This window comes from Nicotiana tomentosiformis, chromosome 8 (assembly GCF_000390325.3).
Source record: "Nicotiana tomentosiformis chromosome 8, ASM39032v3, whole genome shotgun sequence".
NCBI lineage: Eukaryota > Viridiplantae > Streptophyta > Magnoliopsida > Solanales > Solanaceae > Nicotiana > Nicotiana tomentosiformis.
The window spans coordinates 109270566-109293441 of NC_090819.1; the positions used below are offsets into that span (position 1 = coordinate 109270566).

Consider the following 22876-nt stretch of genomic DNA (forward strand, 5'->3'; position numbering starts at 1 on the left):
CTCGACCACCTGATTGAACTTCCCTGCGTATGCTACCTTCGGGATCAACGCCGAAATTTGTATTTAGAGTGACATGTGAACTGACATCGACAGGATTTGCAATTGGTGCTCCCTCGAGGTCAGCTTGAGGCGCCTCGATCCTTGGGGCGGCTATATTGTCATATTTCCCGTGAAATTTGAGGTCGTTGTCACCATGTGTAGGCGTTGCTTGTGCGTTTGACATGTTTATCGTGAAAAGAAAGATTCTTACGAGAACAAGTGTAAAGCAGTGTGTGTTATCGGAATCAGTATTAAGCAATCACTATTATCATTGGCCCAATGGTGGGCGCCAAACTGTTTACCCTTAAAATTGGATAACAATTAAACTTATAATGTAGTTCTAAGGATACGTGATTTCACTTAATACCAATTGATAAATATGAAGATTAATAACACAAATAAACTATAAAGTAAAGCAAACGAGTGTCAGAATGGAACTCAGCCCTCGAGTTTGGATACCCTCGAACTGGTTGATGCAAGAACAATTAAAATATAATAAGCTGATGAACAATAGTATAAACGAGAAACAGAAATATATTGCTTTGATATCTGTGACCAATGTGTCCTACAGATGATTAGAACCCCCACCCCCCTAAATAGTAGAGGGATTCGACTTATGGTATAATTCTAATTACAGAAGAAAATCTCATGATTAGCTAATTAATCATTTCTAATTTGATTCGTTTCGAGATTTACGCCATGATCCTCGATCAGTCATGCATATCTCGCCTTTCTGTTATTGTGCTATCTTCGATCTTGCTCGATGTCTGTCTCATTTGGCTTCGATCGCTACTAGCCTCGATTTCGATAGGTACCTCAATTCTGAACTCGGTACCTTATCCCCATGGTTTAGTCTGTTCCGTTACGAGGCCATCCTTTGATGCGACCTCCCGGTCTCGGTCAAATAGTAAAATCGGGTGATCCCGATTTTAACCGTATACAAAAACTAAAAACACGTTTGATATTATACCAGTATATTTTATTTTTTTGTCCAATAAATCAAATATCTATCAATAAAAATACATCTACTGAATAACTGCCACTACTAATCCCGGTATTATTAATCTCCCGATAATTGTTCCCCAACCAAACAACCTCTAACAAGTGCAACTTGTGAAACAATGAAGCAAAAGCCAATTCACGTTTGATTCCTCAGCGTACTGCATTATAGATTGCCATGAATAAGTTATACAACTTGCAAATTAAAGAAGAAATGATTGCTTAATTATTATGTGAATTCAGCAATAGATTTTATTATGTGTAGAAACTAACGAATGATGAATGAGACAGTTCAAGTCTCAATCATATGCAAGGAATTGCGACTTTATTCCCCCAATTATTACTAAATTTGGTACTAATGCTATATATCTGCCTAAACATATTTAACTTAAATAACAGCGTGTTATTGATCCCTTTATTAGCAGCCTTTTACAAATATAATGGATCTTCGACTTAGAATAGAGAGTAAAAGTAAGCTGGAACTTTCTTTTAGCATTAAGGACAAGTATGATCATATGGTTTAAGAATTCAATAAAAAAAATTGGTTAAAAAGGAAACTATTATTAAGCCGTAAGTTGAGGAGTAAAAACGATTTACAATTTTAGTAATTGAGCAGTTAAAATTGATAATTATATAAGAGCCAAAAGCACAACTATCCCAGGAAACCCCATGTTCAAGTTGCTTCATTTCATTAATTAGCATACTTCCCCTTTTGCTTTCTGTTCACCCGAAAAACGGATTAGAGTTGAATTTATACGTAGTTCTAAGGGTACGTGGTATAACTTGACACAAATTCGTCTAAGTGGAAGTATCGAGTATTGACTATAAAGAATGAAAATACAAACAAAGTTGAAGGGAGAATGATTTATGAACAAGCAAAATGAAATAAAGTATAAAGCTCAAAAGAATAATCTCTCAATATGGGAGTGTATCAACAATATGTTATAGTATGTCACTACCTTAATGAATGCCTCCTTTACAGAGATAATAGCCACCACTCTTATAGTGGAGGATCCTACTTTAAATATAATTAAAAATACATAGTGGGAACCATCATAAATCAGTCTTTCCCCATTTTCCTGCCGAGATTCGCTCTCTTAGTGCGGATGTAACGACTCTTATCTACAGGCTTGATATTGACTCGAGCTCGATACTCAATCGAGCTCGATATTGATTCGAGCTCGATTTTGACTCGGGGTTCGGTATTGATTCGGGCTCAACATTGGTCGGTCTTTGGCTCTCAAGATCAATAATGACTTCGAGCTCGGTATTGATCGGTCCCTGAAACTCAAAGCTCGGTAACCCGGCTTCGGATCTTATCCCAAAATTATGAAGACGCTATTCGATTTATTATGTTCCCATCTCGACCAGTCGTACGAAGGCCGAAATCCGTTTCGATCGTATACAGATAGTCCCCTTGTTTCACGGGAAGGATGTGATGAGAAACGATATGATTTCCCAATGGCTCGATCAGATATACACTGGCGTTTGCATCGAGCCCGACCATGACGTACGTGATAGTTGTCTAGTCGGTTCAGTTTACCAAGGCATTAAATGCGTGTCAGACGGTGGTCGATCACTGCTGATATTGAACCGTCATTCCCCAATCTATAAATAACTTCTCTTTTTATCATTTATCATTTTTACATCTCCAGTTTCCAAATTTTCTAAGCTCTTTCTAGCATCTTCTGAGTTTATCTGCAAGCCTGTGATTTTTACTGCAAAATCTTTCTTCTGTGATTTTCACCGCAAAACCTTTCTTCAAAATACCATATCTTTTTCATTTCCTTCTATTCTTGATCTTCAAAACCAAAATGGTGAAAACATCAAAAACCGTTCCTCAAAAAAAAAAGCTTCTTCTTCACAGCTTGCCGTCGACAAAATATCGGTGGAGCCACGGCCTGAGGAGGGTGTTCCTGGGGCGTGTATTCTTACCTCCGATTTTAAGGTCAACAAAAGGCTCATCGATTCCCGATCGATGCGAGCCAGTATCGAGGTATATGTGTTCGATAACCGAGGGGCATCTCGAACAGATAAGGAAAGATTGCAACTCGGAGAACAAAGAAGTGGTAATCCCGTCTCCTGAAGAAGATATTACCACTCACGTGAAAGGGTTTTTAAGTGTGTATACTTACCCTTTCACGTTAGGTTCTCTCGACCCTGTTATTATTGATTTTTGCCGTCAATACCAAATAACGCTAGGCCAGATCCATCCTTTTTCTTGGCGGATCGTTATTTTGATTCGTTTCTTTGGGAACAAAATCAAGGGGATGTCTTTCACCCTCGATCATCTCATTCGATTGTACAGCCCCTTTCGAGGCGGGTTAATAAAACTTCAGCGCCGGGCTACCAAGGTTCTGTTCTCGAGCATAGACGAGGACAAGGATTGAGGTTGGATGGGCAGGTTTATTCGAGTGAAGACTTCGGATCTAATTTCGACCGAAAAGATATCATTTCCCGAGGAGTGGAACATGAAGCATAAGTGTAACTCTGCTGTTATCTCTTACTGTTTTGTCCCTTCATTTCTTTCTCACTGATATCCACTTTTGTGATGCAGCAGTTCCTTGGATGCCCGGTGCAATTCCTGACTGGGTACGAGGCCTAGCTTCGACCGATACATACGCCGAGTGCTCATGGCGTGATTTGTCAAAGGGCCGATGGGAGGCCAAAAATCATGGTAAGCCTTTTTCTCGTATCTTTGATAGTTCGAACAAGATGCTTTCCATATATTTAATCAAATTTCTTGTATGTAGGCCTGGGCAAAGATGCAGTTTTGAGGCCCCCGTCCGGCGAGGAAGAGGTTTCGGCCTCTATTCCAAAACCGGTGAAGGATAATAAGAAAAAAGGGCCTCTACTTCCGAATATCTAAAACTGAAGACGAGGACGGCTCGTAAGCCGAGGAAGAATATAATCCCTTTGACCGAAGAATCAGTTCAGCGTCTAAGGGATGAAGACGAGGAAGAAGAAGACGACGGGTCCGTACTGGTGGCCCGAGTGAAGAAAACCATTGATGCCTCAAAGGCAGCTGGATCGATGGTGGTTCGCGTGTCTCCGCCTCATACTGAGGTGGTATAGGAGAAGGATTCGGGCAAAGTCCCCGAGTTAATGGAGATCGAGGATGCCTCCCACCGAAGTCGACAACCGGCAGGTATATCCAAAAGGGCCGATCCCGAAGCTCTCCGAACCGAGGAGAACGTCCCAAGCGACTCGCTTGGGGTAATTGTAATCGGAGACTTGCCTACTCTCCCCGCCTTTTCTGAAGGGGCGATTCGAGAGGCCCAAAATTTGGGGCCCCTTGAGGTAGACAGGCCTCATGAAGGAGATGACCCTTTTCGTGACTTGTTTGCCGGTATCGAGGATGTTGCCGGACCTAATGATGCGTTGGGTCTTTTCCACGAAGTGCAGCAGGCTCTGAATCGGGTAAGCCCTAATTCCCTTTGTTGATACCACTTCTTTTCTGACTTCTTTTCTTCTTTCTTCGTAGGCCGCAACAGTTCATCGAGAAGCATGTTCTCGGTCTCGAGCTGAACTGTATCGGTTCGAGGCCGACCTCCGACGGGTCATGGAGGAGAGGAATGCCCTTAGACTCCTTTTCGAGCAAAGGGAAGAAGAAATCAAGGGCCTTTGAGCTGAGTTGGCCAAGGCTCATCAAGACCAGACCGACCTGACTGACCAGGTAATGATAATCTTAAAAACTCATGGGCTTGATTCAGGATCGAAGGATAATATTTCGATCTCACAGCTGCAGCAGAAGCTCGAGAAGATCGGGCATCTTCGTGAGGATGTTGATATAATAGGGCGAAGACTATGGGATGGAAAGATGGCATGGACCGCCTTGCTGCGAAAAAAGAAATTGTTCGGGCCCAAATATTATCGGCCGATAGTCAACTTCAAGGTATAAAGGATAGGAGCTCGGTTCAAGCAAGGAAAATAGAGGAGCTCTAGGCTCAGTTGGCCTCCAAACTTACCAAGGCCGAATCTGACGCCGAAAAAGCAAAAGCTAATGCGGATGCATTTGTGGCCGTCTATCGGGCCGATGCTGAAGCTGCTCAGGTACATGCAAGAGAGGCAGCCGAGACCGCTAAAACTTGAGCACATTGGGTTGCTGAATTTTCTAAATGCCAATCTCGGAGGGAGACCCTTGAGGAGATCCATGCTCGAGGTTTCGATCTCACCGAAGAGATAAAAAGGGCTAAAGACCTCGAAGCTGATGTTGAAGCCTTGGCTTCCGATGATGACGATGATGATGACTATGATAATGATGATGATGATGATGATGGTGATGATGGGAGCAAGAGTGTGTCCGAGAAAGGGGAGGAGCCTGATGGAGAAGAGACCGCCCCCGGAGATAACCAAGAAACTTAGCCCTTAGTTTCCATTTTGGTCTTTTGTGTAGGGTCTTGTTCGGACGTGGTAAACATTATTGTATATATATATAAAGATCTTTTATTTTCCCAACTTGCCTCTGTTTTATTCTCTGTCTTGTGAAGATTTTGTTTCATTCATGCCTTATGAAAGTTTTTCATAAGTTCGAGGCCTTAGGCAATTTGATCGAAGTCGGACCTTGTAGTCTTTATAACCGAGTGAGCGTTTGCTCGAACTTGAATTAAAAATAGCCCTTAGGCTTAATAGTCGAGTGTGTTTGCTCGGACTCAGGGTTATGTAGCCTGCGGGCTTAATAGTCGAGCGAGCGTTTGCTCGGACTTGAAATAAGGTTAGCCCTTAGGCTTAGTAGTCGAGTGAGTATTTTTTCATACTTGAAATAAGGTTAGCCCTTAGGCTTAGTAGTCGAGTGAGTGATTTCTCAAACTCAAAGTGATGTAGCCCGTAGGCTTTATGGTCGAGTAAGTGATTGCTCGAACTCGAAATAAGATTAGCCCTTAGGATTAGTAGTCAAGTGAGTGATTGCTCGAACTCGAAGTGATGTAGCCCGTAGGCTTTATGGTCGAGTGAGTGATTTCTTGAACTCGAAATAAGATTATCCCTTAGGCTTAGTAGTCGAGTGAGTGATTTCTCAAACTCAAAATGATGTAGCCCGTAGGCTTAATGGTCGAGTGAGTGATTGCTCGAACTCGAAATAAAATTAGCCCTTAGGCTTAGTAGTCGAGTGAGTGATTGATCGAACTCGAAGTGTTGTAGCCCGTAGTCTTAATATCGAGTGAGCGTTTTCTCGAACTCGAAGTAATGTAGCCCGCAGGCTTAGTAGTCGAGTGAGTGATTGCTCGAACTCGAAGAGCTGTAGCACGTCGGCTTTATGGTCGAGTGAGCATTTTCTCAAACTCGAAGTAATGTAGCCCGTTGGCTTTATGGTCGAGTGAGTGATTGCTCGAACTCAAAATAAGATTAGCCCTTAGTCTTAGTAGTCGAATGAGTGATTGCTCTAACTCGAAGTGTTGTAGCCCATAGGCTTAATAGTCGAGTGAGCGTTTGCTCGGACTCGAAGTAATGTAGCATGTAGGCTTTATGGTCGAATGAGTGATTGATCGAACTCGAAATAAGATTATCCCTTAGTCTTAGTAGTCGAGTGAGTGATTGCTTGAACTCGAAGTGTTGTAGACCATAGGCTTAATAGTCGAGTGAGCGTTTGCTCGGACTCAAAGTAATGTAGCCCGTAAGCTTAGTAGTCGAGTGAGTGATTGCTCGAACTCGAAGAGTTGTAGCACGTAAGCTTTATGGTCGAGTGAGCGTTTTTTCAAACTCGAAGTAATGTAGCATGTTGGCTTTATGGTCGAGTGATTGATTGCTCGAACTCGAAATAAGATTAGCCCTTAGTCTTAGTAGTCGAGTGAGTGATTGCTCTAACTCGAAGTGTTGTAGCCCATAGGCTTAATAGTCGTGTGAGCGTTTGCTCGGACTCAAAGTAATGTAGCCCGTAGGCTTTATGGTCGAATGAGTGATTGCTCGAACTCGAAATAAGATTAGCACTTAGGCTTAGTAGTCAAGTGAGCGATTGCTCGAACTCGAAGTGTTGTAGCCCGTAGGCTTAATAGTCGAGTGAGCGTTTGCTCGGACTCGAAGAAATGTAGCCCGCAGGCATAGTAGTCGAGTGAGTGATTTCTCGAACTCGAAGTGCTGTAGCCCGTAGGCTTTATGGTCGAGTGAGGATCACCCGGACTCGAAGTAATGTAGCCCGTTGGCTTATGTGGGGCTTGATCTCGTTGACTTTTCGGTTGGCAGTCCCCGATTTATGGGGTAATGGTCAGCCCTTGAGCCTGTTTGCATAATAGATCACGAAATAGAGGATGGATTCTGAGATATGAGATATCGGTGAAGGGGAAATTTTTCTTTATGTCATTATACATGTGTTCATGTTTTGTGCTAGGGATCGAGCAAACTACACGAGCATGGTTCGTTTTGACCATTTGGCTCTTACAATTTTTCCTATCGAAACCCTGTTGTCATGAAGTAACTTCCTTGCATTGAACTTGACGATTGAAATTGATATATTCGACGGTAATGCCCCCCGGTATTCGAGTTTGATTGTAAAGAGGCCTTGGATACTGTTGAATTGTTCTAAGTTAGCACGATCAATGGTTGCCTCATTAAAAACCTTGCCGAAAAACCCATTTGGGATAAAACCGGCCTAAGGGAAAAAGAGTGCAACGCGTGCTTTCAGGCCTAAAGGCTTCGGGTTGGATAATCCATCCTTGTTCCTGGTCGAACTCCTGCGAGGGTTAGTTTCGAAATATAAATGAACATGGGAGGGTCGTACCTTAGCAGTAGTATCGTTTTAGGTGCGACACATTCCAATTGCTTGGTAGTTGTTTGCCGTTTATCACACCGAGCTTGTAGGATCCTTTACCGACGATTTCGAGAACCTGATGCGGTCCTTCCCAATTAGGACCCAGTTTCCCTTCATTTGGATTTCAGGTGTCGAGGGTGACTTTCCTTAGCACTAAGTCCCCGATTTTAAAATATCGAAGATTGGTTCTTCGATTATTATACCTTTTGATCCGTTGTTTTTTAGAGGCTAATCAGATGAGAGCTGGTTCTCATTTTTTATCCAATAATTCTAGGCTTGTGTCCATCGTCTCGTTGTTTAACTCATTTATTGCATATCAAAATTTGATGCTAGGTTCTCTGACCTCAACCGGGATAAGAGCTTCGGCACCATAAACCAATGAGAATGGTGTCGCTCCGGTACTCGATTTTGATATTGTGCGGTATGCCTATAGGACTTCGGGTAGTATTTCTCTCCATTTTCCTTTAGCGTTGGTTAATCTTTTCTTAAGATTTTGGATGATGGTTTGTTGGTCGATTCGGCCTGTCCGTTCCCGATGGGATGATAAGGTGTTGATAGGATCCTTTTGATTTTGTGGTCTTCGAGAAATTTGGTTACTTTGCTTCCGATGAATTATTTTCCATTGTCACATACAATCTCGGATGGCATCCCGAACTGACATATGATGTGGTCCCAAATGAAGTCTATCACCTCCTTTTCTCTGATTTTCTCGAAGGCCTGTGCTTCAACCCATTTAGAGAAATAATCAGTCATAAACAAAATAAACTGAGCCTTACCTGGGGCGGATGGGAGGGGGCCAATGATGTTCATTCCCCATTTCATGAAAGTCCAAGGAGATAGGACCAAGTGGAGAAGTTCCCTGGGTTGATGAATCATGGGTGCATGTCTTTGACATTTATCGCATTTTCGAACAAACTTCATTGCATCTTTGTCCATATCGATCCAATAATATCCTGCTCTGATTATTTTTCGGACTAATGAGTCGGCACTGGAATGATTTCCACAAGTACCCTCGTGAATTTCACGTAGGATGTAGTCGGTATCTCCCGGTCCCAAACATATTGCCAGTGGACCATAGAACATCCTTCTAAACAGTGTTCCATCATTGGATAAGGTGAACCGTGCACCTTTTGTACGTAGAGCTCTTGACTCCTTTGGGTCCGATGGAAGTTTCCCGTTCTTGAAGTATTCTATATATTTGTTTCTCCAATCCCAGGTTAGACTTGTGGAGTTTATCTCAGCGTGACCTTCCTCGATTACGGATCTTGAGAGTTGAACGACAGTCCCCGAGCTAATCTCATCTTCCTCGAACGATGACCCCAAGTTTGCAAGTGCATCGGCCTCACTATTTTGTTCTCGGGGTACATGCTGTAAAGTCCATTCCTTGAAACGGTGCAAAGTTACCTGCAATTTGTCCAAATACCTTTGAATTCTATCCTCTCAAACTTCGAAGGTTTTGTTTAATTGGTTCACCACCAGTAAAGAGTTACACTTGGCTTCAATGACTTCTGCCCCCAAGCTTTTAGCTAGCTCGAGACCTGCAATCATAGCCCCGTACTCGGCCTCATTGTTAGTTAACCTAGAAGTCTTGATAGATTGCCTAATAGTGCTATCCATGGGCGGTTTCAAAACGATGCCTAGTCCAGACCCCTTCACATTCGAAGCACCGTCTGTGAAGAGGGTCCATACCCGATGGTGTACCCGATTTTAACAAGAGTTCCTTTTCAACTTCGGGTACGAAGGTTGGCATGAAATCGGACACGAAATCCGCTAAAATTTGAGGCTTCATGGTTGTCCGGGGTTGATATTTGATATCGTACCCACTGAGTTCGATGACCCATTTGGCCAATCTATCCGATAGTTCGAGCTTGTGCAAAATATTACGAAGTGGGTAAGTGGTTAATACGCATATGGGGTAACATTGAAAGTATGGTCTTAACTTTCTAGAGGCGCTTATTAGAGCAAGTGCCAATTTCTCTAAGTGTGGATATCTAGTTTCTGCTTCTCCTAAGGTTCAACTTATATAATAAACGGGAAACTGCGAACCTTGCTCTTCTCGAACTAGGACACCACTTACCGTGATTTTCGATACTACCAAGTAAAAGCAAAGTTTCTCGTCTGCCTTTGGAGTGTGAAGCAGTGGTGGGCTCGATAGGTATCGCTTCAATTCCTCTAACGCGTGTTGGCATTCTGAGGTCCAGGAACAATCGTTCTTCTATTTTAGTAGAGAGAAAAATCTGTGGCTTCGATTCGACGACCTTGAAATGAATCGGCCTAAGGCCGATATCCGTCCGGTTAGCTTCTGCACGGCTTTTACACTATCTACGATGGTGATGTCTTTGATGGACTTAATTTTATCCGAGTTGATTTTGATCCCCCGATTCGATACCTTTAGCCAATGAACTTGCCCGAACCGACCCCGAAAGCACATTTCTCGGGGTTGAGCTTTATGTTGTATTTCCTTAAAATCTCGAACGTTTCCTGCAAATGAGCCAAATGGTCCTTTGCGCGCAGGGACTTAACTAGCATGTCATCAATATAAACTTCTATTGATTTACCTATTTGTTCCTCAAACATTTTATTTACTAGGCGTTGGTAAGTAGCTCCTATATTTTTTAGCCCGAAGGGCATTACATTATAATAATATGTTCCATTCTTGGTGATAAATGAAGTTTTTTCTCGGTCCTCCGGGTTCATTTGAATTTGATTATACCCGGAATAGGCATCGAGAAAAGTAAGGACCTCGTGGCCGGCAGTAGCATCGATCATGCGATCGATGTTGGGCAGCGGAAAAGAATCTTTGGGGCACGCCTTGTTTAAATCCTTATACTCTACACACATTCTAAGTTTGTTCCCTTTTTTAGGGACTACAACTACATTGGCTAACCATTCGGGGTATTTCACCTCCCGAATGGACCATATTTTGAGAAGTTTAGTTACCTCGTCCTTTATGAATGTTTGCTTTACCTCGGATTGGGTTTCTCTTTTGCTTCACCGGTTTGAACCTAGGGTCCAGGCTTAGCCGATGCATCGTTATATCCGATGGGATCCCTGTTATATCTAAATGGGACCAAGCAAAACAATCTATGTTATCAATAAGAAATTGAATAAGCCTTTTCCTGAGTTCGAGGGTTAATCCCATTCCTAGGTATACCTTTCGTTCAGGCAAACAGTTTTATTAGTGTGACTTGCTCCAGTTCTTCAACCGTTTATTGGGTAGCGTCGGAATCATCGGGGACCACGAAGGATCGAGGGATCCTTTGCTTATCATCTTAGTCAATCTTCTGATTTTCTAGTTGGGTTGAAGATGATGTCTATGATTGCTATTTGGCATCACGTTCCCCCCTTCAAGTCCGACCCCTTTGTTGACAAAGGTGAGGATATCAGAATTACTTCTTCGACGACAAACATTTCTCTTGCGGCTGGTTGTTCTCCGTACACTATTTTGACTCCCTCTGATGTTGGGAATTTAATAACCTGGTGGAGGGTCGAAGGTACAGCTCTCATATTGTGGATCCATGGCCTTCCAAAAAGGGCGTTGTACCTCATATCGCCTTCGATTACGTGAAACTTCATTTCCTGGATGGTCCCGGCCACGTTTATCGGCAGAATTATCTCGCCTTTGGTAGTTTCACATGCCATATTGAATTCGTTTAGAACCAGGGTTGCGGGTACGACCTGGTCCTGTAGACCGAGCTATTCTACGACCTTCGATCTAATAATGTTGGCCGAGCTACCTGGATCAATTAATACACACTTAACTTTAGTTTTATTCATAAGTACGGATATTACCAGTGCATCGTTGTGAGGTTGCATGACTCGTTCTGCATCTTTATCATTAAAGGACAGGGTTCCTATGGGTGCATAATCCTGAGTTTGAGGTCGTTTCTCTCTCATAACCGATGTCTTAGTGCATTTAAGCACCGACCCTTAAGGGGTATCGATGCCATGGATGATCATGTGGATGATGTGTTGTGGTTCTTTCTGTTCATTTTGTTTACCGAAATCCCTATTTTTGAAATGGTTTTTGGCCTTGTCGCTTAAACATTCTCGAAGGTGCCCTTTATTGAATAACCGGGCTACCTCATCTCTTAGTTGCCTGCAATCTTCTGTTCTGTGGCCATGGGTGCCATAATATTCGCACATCTGATTGAGGTTCCTCTGGGCAAGATCGGTCTGCATGGGTCGAGGCCATTTAGTGTCTTTGATGCGTCCGATAGCCGACACGATGGCGGATGCATCGATGCTGAAGTTATACTCTGATAACCGTGGTGCTTCCTTAGGTCTGGTAGGCCTATCGAACCCATTTCTGTTCATCAGCCCCTGAGACCTTTGACCTCGATTGCTTCTTTTATTGCCTTGTCCGGGGTTACGTCTCGATTCATTGACCCTGTGGTCTCCACTATATGGTCGGTATCGGTCCCTGATCGGACCTTGTTCTCGATTGATGTCCCTTCTTATAGCGGGTCCAGAACCCAACTGATCGTCTTCGACTCTTATTTTGGATTGATGTCGATTGTGCACATCGGCCCAAGTTATAGCTGGGTACTCAATCAGGTTATGCTTCAACCGCTATGAAGCCATCGAGCTTCATTCGTTTAGACCTTGACTGGTGGTAGATCCATTTGTTCCATTTGGAAACGAGATACAGATTCTCTTAGCATCTCGTTATCCTTTTGTCTTACCTTGAATAGGTCCGACTTCCTGGTTTTAACCTTTATGGCCCCAACATGTGCTTTTACGAAAGAATCTGCAAGCATAGCAAAAGAATCGATAGAGTTAGACGGTAAATTATGATACTATATTATCGCTCCCATTGACAGGGTTTCACCGAATTTTTTCAATAATACAGATTCGATCTCATCGTCCTCTAGATCGTTCCCTTTGATGGCACATGTGTAATAGGTTACATGTTCGTTGGGGTCGGTCATTCTATTATATTTAGGTATCTCTGGCATGCGAAACTTCTTTGGGATCGGTTTAGGAGCCGCGCTCGGGGGGGAAAGGCTTTTGTATGAATTTTTTGGAATCTAAGCCCTTCAATATCGGTGGTGCCCCCGGGATCTGTTCAACCCTGGAGTTATATGTTTCCACATTTTTGTCGTTTGCCTCGATCCTCCTTTCTCCCGATTCTATTCGTTTGGTCAGTTCTTCGAACATCTTAGCAATTTCTGGATTAGTCCTCGACTCTTACTCATTTGACCTGACTATAGCTGGTTCCGTTCTGTGGGTGACTTCTCGGGGTGGACTGGGCTCCGGCCTGCTCGGTATCTGGGATTGACTCTGCAACTGAGCTATTGCTGCTTGTTGAACTTGCAACATTTCGAAAATCATACGCAAGCTGATTCCGTTTTCCTCAACGTTATGGGTATCTCGAGCTGCAGATCTAATACCACCATGAATGTTATTTTCAGGTTCAAAACATAGGTTTGCCTCAATGGCCACATGCGAACTAACGTCTAATGGCACTTCGACTCGAGCTCCAATGGCGTTGACAAGCGGCTTTTCGGTCCTAGGCGTGAAGTTGTTGTTCTCACCTTGAAGACCAACTCTGTTGTCGATAGGTAAGGCCATTTAATTGATAGCTCGTCGTTGCTAATCCGAAATCAAAGATACTTCCGAAAACAAGCGTAAAATGGTGTGTTTTGCAGATTCATATCAAATAACCATTGTTATCCTTAGCCCCACAGTGGGCACCTTTCTATTTACCCAAAAAACGGATTAGAGTTGAATTTGTACATAGTTCTAAGGGTACGTGGTATAACTTGACACAAATTCGTATAAGCGGAAATATCGAGTATTAACTATAAAGAATGAAAATATAAACAAAGTTGAAGGGGGGATGATTTATGAACAAGCAAAATGAAATAAAGTATAAAGCTCAAAAGGATAATCTCTCAATATGAGAGTGTATCAACGATATCTGAGTTATAGTATATCACTGCCTTAATGAATGCCTCCTTTACAGAGATAATAGCCACCACTCTTATAGTGGAGGATCCTAATTAAAATATAATTAAAAATACATAGTGGGAAACTATGATAAATCAGCTTTTCCCCATTTTCCTGCCGAGATTCTCTCTCTTAGTGCGGCTGTAACGGCTCTTGTCTATAGGTTCGATATTGATTCGAGCTCGATTTTGACTCGGGGCCCGATATTCATTCGGGCTCAGCATTGGTCGGTCTTTGGCTCTTAAGCTCGATAATGACTTCGAGTTCGGTATTGATCGGTCCCTGAAACTCGAAGCTCGATAACCCGACTTCGGATCTTATCCCGAAATTATGAAGACGCTCTTCGGTTTATTATATTCCCATCTCGACCAGTCGTACGAAGGCCGAAATCGATTTCGACCGTATACACTTTCTTCCCTAGATTATTTTAGGGCAAAATATAAAATTCATCCGTTGGATGAAATTAATTGTATTCGCTAGCTAAAAATGTATAATATATATATTATTTGTAAATAATACACACATATACAAAAAATATTAAAACCCCATATTTTTATCGGCTATTATTTTTACGGGAACACCCAAAAAATATACATTTCGCGTTATATTTCTGTAGCAGATAGAATAATCCAGTTCACATGTTAGACCGCGTTTATTAATACTATGCCAGCAGGTTCTTTTTTATCCTGTCTGGAAATGCCCCTTTCAATTTCATACGTGATCCACATTATGGTTTATGGACCACTTGATTTCTACTCAATAATTATTATTTTTCTTTTATCGCACAACTACTCAATAATTCTAGCTTTGTGCTTTATTGATTCAAATCCAACATGAAAAAAGTGACGGGCAATTAATATATACACTTACTACGTATTTATGAAAAAATTTATTCAGGGAATGAAGACCAAATATGTCGCCAATTTCTTGCCTTTGCATATTTCAAACTGGCTATCATGCATAAGGAAAAAAAAATTACTCCCTTCTTCCACTTTATGTTGAAAGGTACATAGGTGTTTATCGGGCGGATCGGACGTATATTTATGTTAACGATTTGGCTTATTAGTTATCGGTTTATAAATATAGTAATCTGTTAGCCATCCAATAAGGCATTGCGCAGGTTGGTATCGGATTAGCGATTATTGAACGGTTTATCGGCTAAACTAAATAGACAATAAAAAAAAGTTGAGAATTAGAGATAAGAAAAAAAAAATGGAGTAAAGCATTATATCTGCTCGGTGCTCGCCTCTCTCTAGTCGAGCATTTATATAATCCAGTTGGTTTTAGCAATGTTGCTAATAACAAATTCATGTACAGAAAGAGAGAAATAGTCTTCTTAATCTCAATAGATAATTCTTGTAAAATAAAGCTCTTTTTTTCTCTTAGATGGCACTAATGATAAACATCTTTTGTTGATCATATAATTCAATAAGTCAATAAGTCATTTTTGCGGTTCGGTTAACGGTTACGGTTCAGTTTTGAACAACACTAATTACGAGGGTCAAAGTTCTTAATTTAGATAGTAATTTTAGACATAGATTCTTAAGGTTTTTTTTAAAAAAAAAATTACATATTAAAAAGCTACATAAAAATTTTTATAAGTCATAATACCTTATGATTCCAAATATTTATAAAAGATTAAAAAAATATGGTCAAAGAATAATTTCTTTGATTCTCCAAATAGTAATGTATAAATTAAATAGAGGAAGTACCCATCCGTCTCAAATTAGTTGTCGTATTTTTTAAAAATACTTGTCATATATTATTTGTCATTTTAGAAGTTCAAGACAAAAATAATATTTTTATTTATTTTACCGATAATAGTAATTATTCTTGAAGAAGGGGATGGTACATACATAAAGTAAATATTCAATGAAGATAATTATATCTTAAGACATAAACAAAGATAAAATAATCATAAATTTTTCTTAATTAATATTTTTTAAAATGGCGTGTAAAAGAAAGTTACTACGAATAATTTAAAACAGAGGTAATAGTGACACATTTTCTACGGATGAGGACCATCTTCTGTCTTCCCTCGTAGTGAATTAAATTAAGGCAAAGGGCCAAATATGCTCTTCTACTTTAAAAAATGGTCTAAGAATATCTCTCGTTATACTATTGGGTTATCTATACCCTTGCAGTCATACTTTGGGTTCAAATATACCACTCATTTAACATCGTCCTATTGGCCAATTCTAAATATCTCTTAATTAATTAAAAAGACACATTACCCATACCCGAAAAGTAATTTTCTAAAGTAATTTTTTTTGTAAAAACATAAAAAAAACTGAAATTCTTTTTTACTAAAAACTGAAGAAAAAAAAAACGAAAATATTATTTTTCCATTTTTTACAAAAAAAAACCGCTTTAAAAAAATTAAAAAATATTTTCTAAAACAATGTTTTTGTAAAAACTGAAAAATAATTTTCTAAAGCAATATTTTTGTAAAAACTGAAAAAAATGAATGTTTTTTTTTACTAAAAACTAAAAAAATCGAAAATATTTTTTTCCAATTTTTAGAAAAATATTGCTTTAAAAAAACTGAAAAATAATTTCTAAAGCAACCTTTTTTTGTAAAAACTAAAAAAAAAACTGAAAAGTAATTTTCTAAAGAAATATTTTTGTAAAACTGAAAAAATAAATATTTTCTTTTTTTTCAGGTTTTATTTAAAAAAAATTCAGTTTTTTCCAGTTTTTAATTGCTTTAGAAAATTACTTTTTAAAACAAAAACTGGGAAATTTTTTTTTTTGTTTTTTTAGTTTTTAGTAAAAAAAATCAGTTTTTAAAGTTTTTACAAAAATAAATTGCTTTAGAAAATTACTTTTCGGGTATGGGTAATGGGTCTTTTTAATTAATTAGGAAATATTTAGAATTGGCCAACAAGACGATGACACGTGTCCCTCCGTTTAAATGAGGGATATATTTGAACCCAAAGTATGACTGCAGGGGTATAGATAACTCAATAGTATAACGAGGGGTATTCTTAGACCATTTTCGAAAGTACAGGAGTATATTTGGACCTTAAAAGAGGCTAAAACAAGAAAAAAGCAGTCTTGGAGGAAATATCGTGATTAATAATTTCGGAATTGTTATCCCACACGCAATAGACCCTTGTAATCTGGCCCTTTCCTGGACCCCGCGCATAAGGGGAACTTAGTGCACCGAGCTGCCCTTTTGTTGTCCCACCCGCAATATGGGATAAAAATAATACCACCTCTGTAGTATAGATAGTCCCTGAATTATTAATTTCGAAAGTAAAAATTCTATTAAACGTGGGATAAACTAATTCCGAATTTAATCCAGAGATTATAATCCTTCATTTTTTAGTCAAAGTATTATCATGTGCATTACTCTAACAACTTTTTAAAATCTTGCTGTTTGAACCTGAAACACGTGCTATGGAGGCTATATAACAAAGTTAAACATAAATATAATTTTGGTCTGTGAATTTGTTTTGCTTTTGTCGGGAAAAATAATACCCAGAAGACGCAAAACAAAAATAATAGTAATCGTCGTTGTTATGACTCATGAACACATGAACTCTAATAATCATATTTCTCTTGGTACAGAAAAAGTTAATTCGTATGGTTGTCTACATTATTATTCATAAAAAACAATAATATTCTTAATCATTTTCAGATGTTAATTAGTTTTAATATATTTTTTGAATGTTTATACTGCCGGCCAATGACTAGTGACGGAAAACACAAGTCACCTGAAATATGTAATAACCGAATTGAATAAGCAGAATGCTCAACATAAGAATATAGTGAAAAATGTCAGATTTGCAATTACGTTCATATGTGCCAAATGGGAGGCGGGTGGAGCATTGGTTTAATGGATTTAACTGAACTCATCATTTCGTACATGAAGTTTAGAATATATATGTATCTGTATGTGTTTTTATGAGTGAAAATCATTAAATTTCAAACAGATATTAATTATAAAATTATATTTTCAGACGTGTATAAATTCAATGTAATAACTTTAATAATGGAATCGATCAAGCTCTTACGCTCAACCGACATTATTCTACTATAAGAACATATTTTCTCTCTAAAATTAGCAGAACCTTGGTCTTTCATAGAAGGAATTATAAACAAATATTTTTAGCATTCCCCCTCATCATCAAATTGGTTTAGGGACAAATATCCATCCATATATGTATAAGAAAAGAAGAAGCAAAAGCACTATATTAAGACAAGTGGCATAACCACAAAAAATCAGGTGGCATTGTTAAGACAAAATAAACTATATTTTTTACTAAAAATCTTTTGAATTTTAAATTTTGAATTAATTGGTTACTCTACTTGAATTAATAAATATAGATATCTTATAATTATCTATAAAATATATAAATATAAAAAAAAAACTACTCATTCAAATCTATATCTATATATTATTAAAATGAGAGGAAAAAAGCCTTCTCCTTAAACTAAGTGGCAGCCTTAAAATTAGCCACATATAATGTATAGCTAATTAACTATTTAACTAATAACTAATTCAGCCATATGGCATAACCAAAAAGAATCACATATAATTTATTTCTTAATTAATTAATAATCGATAACTAAATCAAATGATTGGAAATTTTAATAAAATATCTATCCATATTTTTAAAAAGAATCTGGGAAAAAACCTTTTCCAATGATCTCATTTTATTACAAATTTCAAATCACTGTTATCCACTCAAATTAAGTATATCTTAGCATTTCATTTCGATATTTTCGACGATTCTTCAAGTTTAGGACAATATTAAAAATAATTTTAGAAATAAAAATTAATATTGAATATTTAAAGTTTCATATTCAATAAAATCTTATATCTATCTATATATTATTAAAAAGAGAAGAAAAAAAGTCTTCTCCTTAAGCCAAGTGGCAGCCTTAAAATTAGTTACTTGTAATGTATAACTAATTAACTATTTGACTAATAACTAATTCAGCCATATAGAATAACCAGAAAAAGTCACATATAACTTATTTCTTAATTAATTAATAATAAATAACTAAATAAAATTATTGGAAATTTTAATAAAATATCTATCCATATTTTTTTAAGAATCTGGAAAATAAAACTTTTCCAACCATCTCATTTTATTACAAATTTCAAATCACTGTTATCCATTCAAATTGAGTATATCTCAGCATTTGATTTCCATATTTTCGACGATTCTTCAAGATTAGGACAATATTAAAAATAATTAGAAATAAAAAATTAATATTGAATATTTAAAGTTTCATATTCAATAAAATCTAACTACAATTTTAAATTAGAATCAATTACAATTTTTGTTCTTTTTGAATGAAAGGTAAAAAAATTTGAATCTATATGTTAAGATTAGAGTAGCTTTCAACTCTATTCATATTAAAATAGGGATATTTATCACTTATTTTATTTTCATTTAATCATTAATTGATAATAATAAAAATAATAATAATAAAACTTTTTAATTTGATCTAAAATTTATCCCACTGCATGTCGTGAATGGGCAAAAATAATAATTTTTGTATAATTTTATTATTGAATTTAAATATACTTAACTTTTTTTTTTACGAAAATAATAATTTTTATATATTAAAAATTATTTATTCTGAAACCTATTCTATTATAAAGTGGGAAGTTGTCCACACATAATATAACTTCATATATTATATTTAAAAAAATGATAGTGAAGCATGAGATCAAGTCAAGTGTCATATAATAAAAAACGTTAATTTGCACTTTGAAGTCAAAATTTTACTAGATTTTATGACAAAATCTAATCTATATCTATATTATAGATTTGTTTAGACAATTTGGAATGCTAAGAGTGTATTTGAAATTGAAAGCTAAAGTATTCAAATCTTTAGTAGTCTTATTAGATTATATCATTACTAGATTTTGTATATATTTAAATTGATATATAATTTATATAATAATGAAATACACACATAGAGAGGATAGAGAAGCTCTGCCTGCGCATGTTAGACAAGGCTTGTTAACGTGCGCCACCACCAATGGCTCGGCGGAATAAGCAAACCCCGATGATGTCATCTCCTCCCACAACACATGAAGATCCTAATAGGCTAATTACACCAGCAAATGTTGTTCCCCAGGACCTAGGTCCACGGTAATTTGGTCAATGGTTGACAGGGATGGGTAGTGCTCCAACGGTATTTCAAGGTGTGCCGTTGGTTGAATCTGTCACCCCTGAAGGACAAGCCGAAGGTACCTCCTCAGTGGCAAGGAAACTTACTTTCTCTACTGTTTCGAGGGCAGAAAAATTAATGGCGGCTGATATTGTCAAAGGTAACAGATCCCAGCAATTAGGTATAAAACTTGACTATTTTCCTCTAGTTTTAAAAGATGGGGTGAAGACAGTCCAATTAGTCATGTTGAGGTTGAAGAAGAGTGTCAGAAATGGAAATCAACATTAATAGGCTACGTAATTTAGGAAAACCCTTCCTTCAAAGATATGCTGAAATTTGTATATGGAGTATGGAATTTTTTGCAACTCCTCAGGTATTCTTACACAATGAGGGTTATTTCATATTTCGGTTCATATATGAGGAAGAGAAGGTCACCCTGTTCCAAAATGGGCCATACACATTTAACAACAGACCACTTGTCCTCAAACAGTGGGAACCAAATTTCCAGATGAGCAAGGAACCTCTCCAAGTTATCCCTGTGTGGGTGAGGTTCCCTAAGTTGCCTATTCAATATTGGACACTAAGAAGCCTAGGTAGGATAGCTAGTTGTTTGGGGAAGCCTGTATGCACATATAAACTCATAGCTAAAGGTGATAGAGTATCCTATGCGCATATTCTAATTGAGATGGATGTCTCAATGGAACTCCAAGAGGAAATACCAATTGAATTACGAGGAGGCAAGTGCAAACTGCACACTATTGAATATGAATGGAAGCCCTTATACTGTCAGACATGCCTCAATATAGAGCATCACAATGGTGATTGTAAGAAGACAATGCAAACTGATAAAGTGAAGCAGCAGATGAATAGGAAGAAACAGAAAATGGATTGGAGAGTGAAAACTGGAGCTCGAACTCAAGGAACTACCAAACCTACAGAGATAGGATAACCAACTGACATAATAGATACAGCTGAGCAAGAATATCATGTGCAACAGGCTAAAAGCAGGGGAAACAAAAAATTGGCTACCATCCAAGAGCATGAGAGACAAAGTCAGCTATATGAGGATAGTGAGAAGATTGAAAGGCTACTAAGGCAGAATCAATTCAGTGCCTTAAGAATTCAACCAATGATAGCCGCTCCAAAACTGACAAAGGATCTCAATCCTCTAAGGAAGAATCCTCCATGATCTTCGGTTCATGGAATATAATGGGGCTAAATAAACCCTTTAAGCAGAAAGAACTCAAGACCTTTCTACTTACAAACAAAGTGGTACTAGTAGGCTGTCTTAAGACCAAAGTTAGAGCACACAAGGCTGAGAAAGTTAAGAAGAAATTGGGAAAAGAATGGGAAGTAGCTACAGACTATACACAGACTTCAAATAGTAGAATATGGTTATGTTGGAGGCCTCAACAGGTGGAGATGCACATATTATTATCTAGGCCACAATTTGTACATTGTTTAGTTAAAGACAAGGGTTCCCCATTTGCTAGTCAAATAACCTTTGTCTATGGATTGAATACTATAAACGAAAGGAAGGCCCTCTGGCAAGGTCTGACATCACTGAAATATACTATGACTGAACCTTGGGTAGTATTAGGGGACTTCAACACTATACTCTCTGTAAATAATAGTAAGAATGGAATTCATGTACATCCAGCTAAAGTCAAGCACTTCTAGGAATGCATTAAGAATATAGGGCTTGGGCAACTCAAGAGGACAGGTAGCAAATTCTCATGGAACAACAAGAGGGATGCACAGGTCAGGATACACAGCTTAATTAACTGGGCATTTGAGAATGTTAACTGGTTTGCTAGTTATGGCCACCTGGGAACAGTCTACCATAACCCCAGGGTGCTCAGACTACTCACTAATCCTGATTAGCATTGGGAGAGCCAAGAAAATGCTCCCTCGAGCATTCAGATTTCTTAATGCTCTACTATAAGAGCAGACTTTCAAAAAAGTAATTCAGCCTATTTGGCAACACAAAATCCCTGGGTACGCTATGTATGGAGTATGTAAAAAGCTCAAGCTTATTGAGCTAAACACAAAACACCTTCATAGAGAAGCATCCAGTCTAGAGAAAAGAATTGAGGCTATTCGAGAAAAGTTACAGTATACGCAACAGTTGCTGAAATCAGACCTATACAACCCCAAATTAATAAAGGAGGTGAGAGGGTTGATCCTGGATTTAGAAAAATGGTCCAATATACATGAGAATGTGTTGAGACAGAAATCCAAGGTTGTATGGATAGCAAAAGGGGACTTGGACACTGAATTCTTCCATGCACAACTGAAGGCAAAATAGACAAGGAATCATATCTCATTATTTTGGAATGATCAGGGGATAATGATCACTGATCCTGCACAAGTCCAACAAGAGTTCATTTACTTCTTCCATGATCTATTGGGTACTGATGTTAGAGAAATGACATGCCTCAATAGTATTATAGCAAAGGATGGGTACTGCCTTTACAAGGAAGACCAACAAGGTCTTATCAAAACTAGTGGTGAAAGAGGAAATAATGCAAGCCATGAATGATATGCCAACTGATAAAGCCCTAGGGGGATGGGTTCCCAGTTGAATTCTTCAAAGCTTATTGGGACACGGTTGGAGAATAGGTTAGCAATGTTGCGTTGCAATTCTTTGTGACTGGAAAAATTCTCAAAGAGATCAACTGCACAACCATCACTCTGGTGCCTAAAGTCCCAAATCCTACATATGTGAAGGAATTCATGCCTATTGCTTGTTGTACAATATTATATAAGCTGATAGTCAAGGTGATCACTACCAGACTTAAACTAGTGGTGGATAAAATTATGGGACCATCGCAATCAACTTTCATTGCATGTAGAAACATCTTGGATAATGTCATTGTAGCTCATAAATTAGTCAAGGTGTACAATAGAAAAGGAATGTCCCCCAGGTTCCTAGTGAAAGTAGACATCGGGAAAATATATGATACTGTCGAGTGGGGCTTCCTGATAATGGTTTTATTAGAGTTTGGA

General features: G+C 38.4%; 1 protein-coding gene across 1 annotated transcript; it reads left to right on the top strand.

Moving 5' to 3' along the window:
- Window positions 1-19873: 19873 nt before the first annotated feature.
- On the top strand, window positions 19874-21056 carry LOC104101141 (uncharacterized). The gene is made up of 3 exons (XM_009608561.2): window positions 19874-20131; window positions 20241-20762; window positions 20865-21056. The coding sequence occupies exons 1-3, from the start codon at window positions 19874-19876 to the stop codon at window positions 21054-21056; spliced, it is 972 nt and encodes a 323-aa protein (XP_009606856.2).
- Window positions 21057-22876: the final 1820 nt, after the last annotated feature.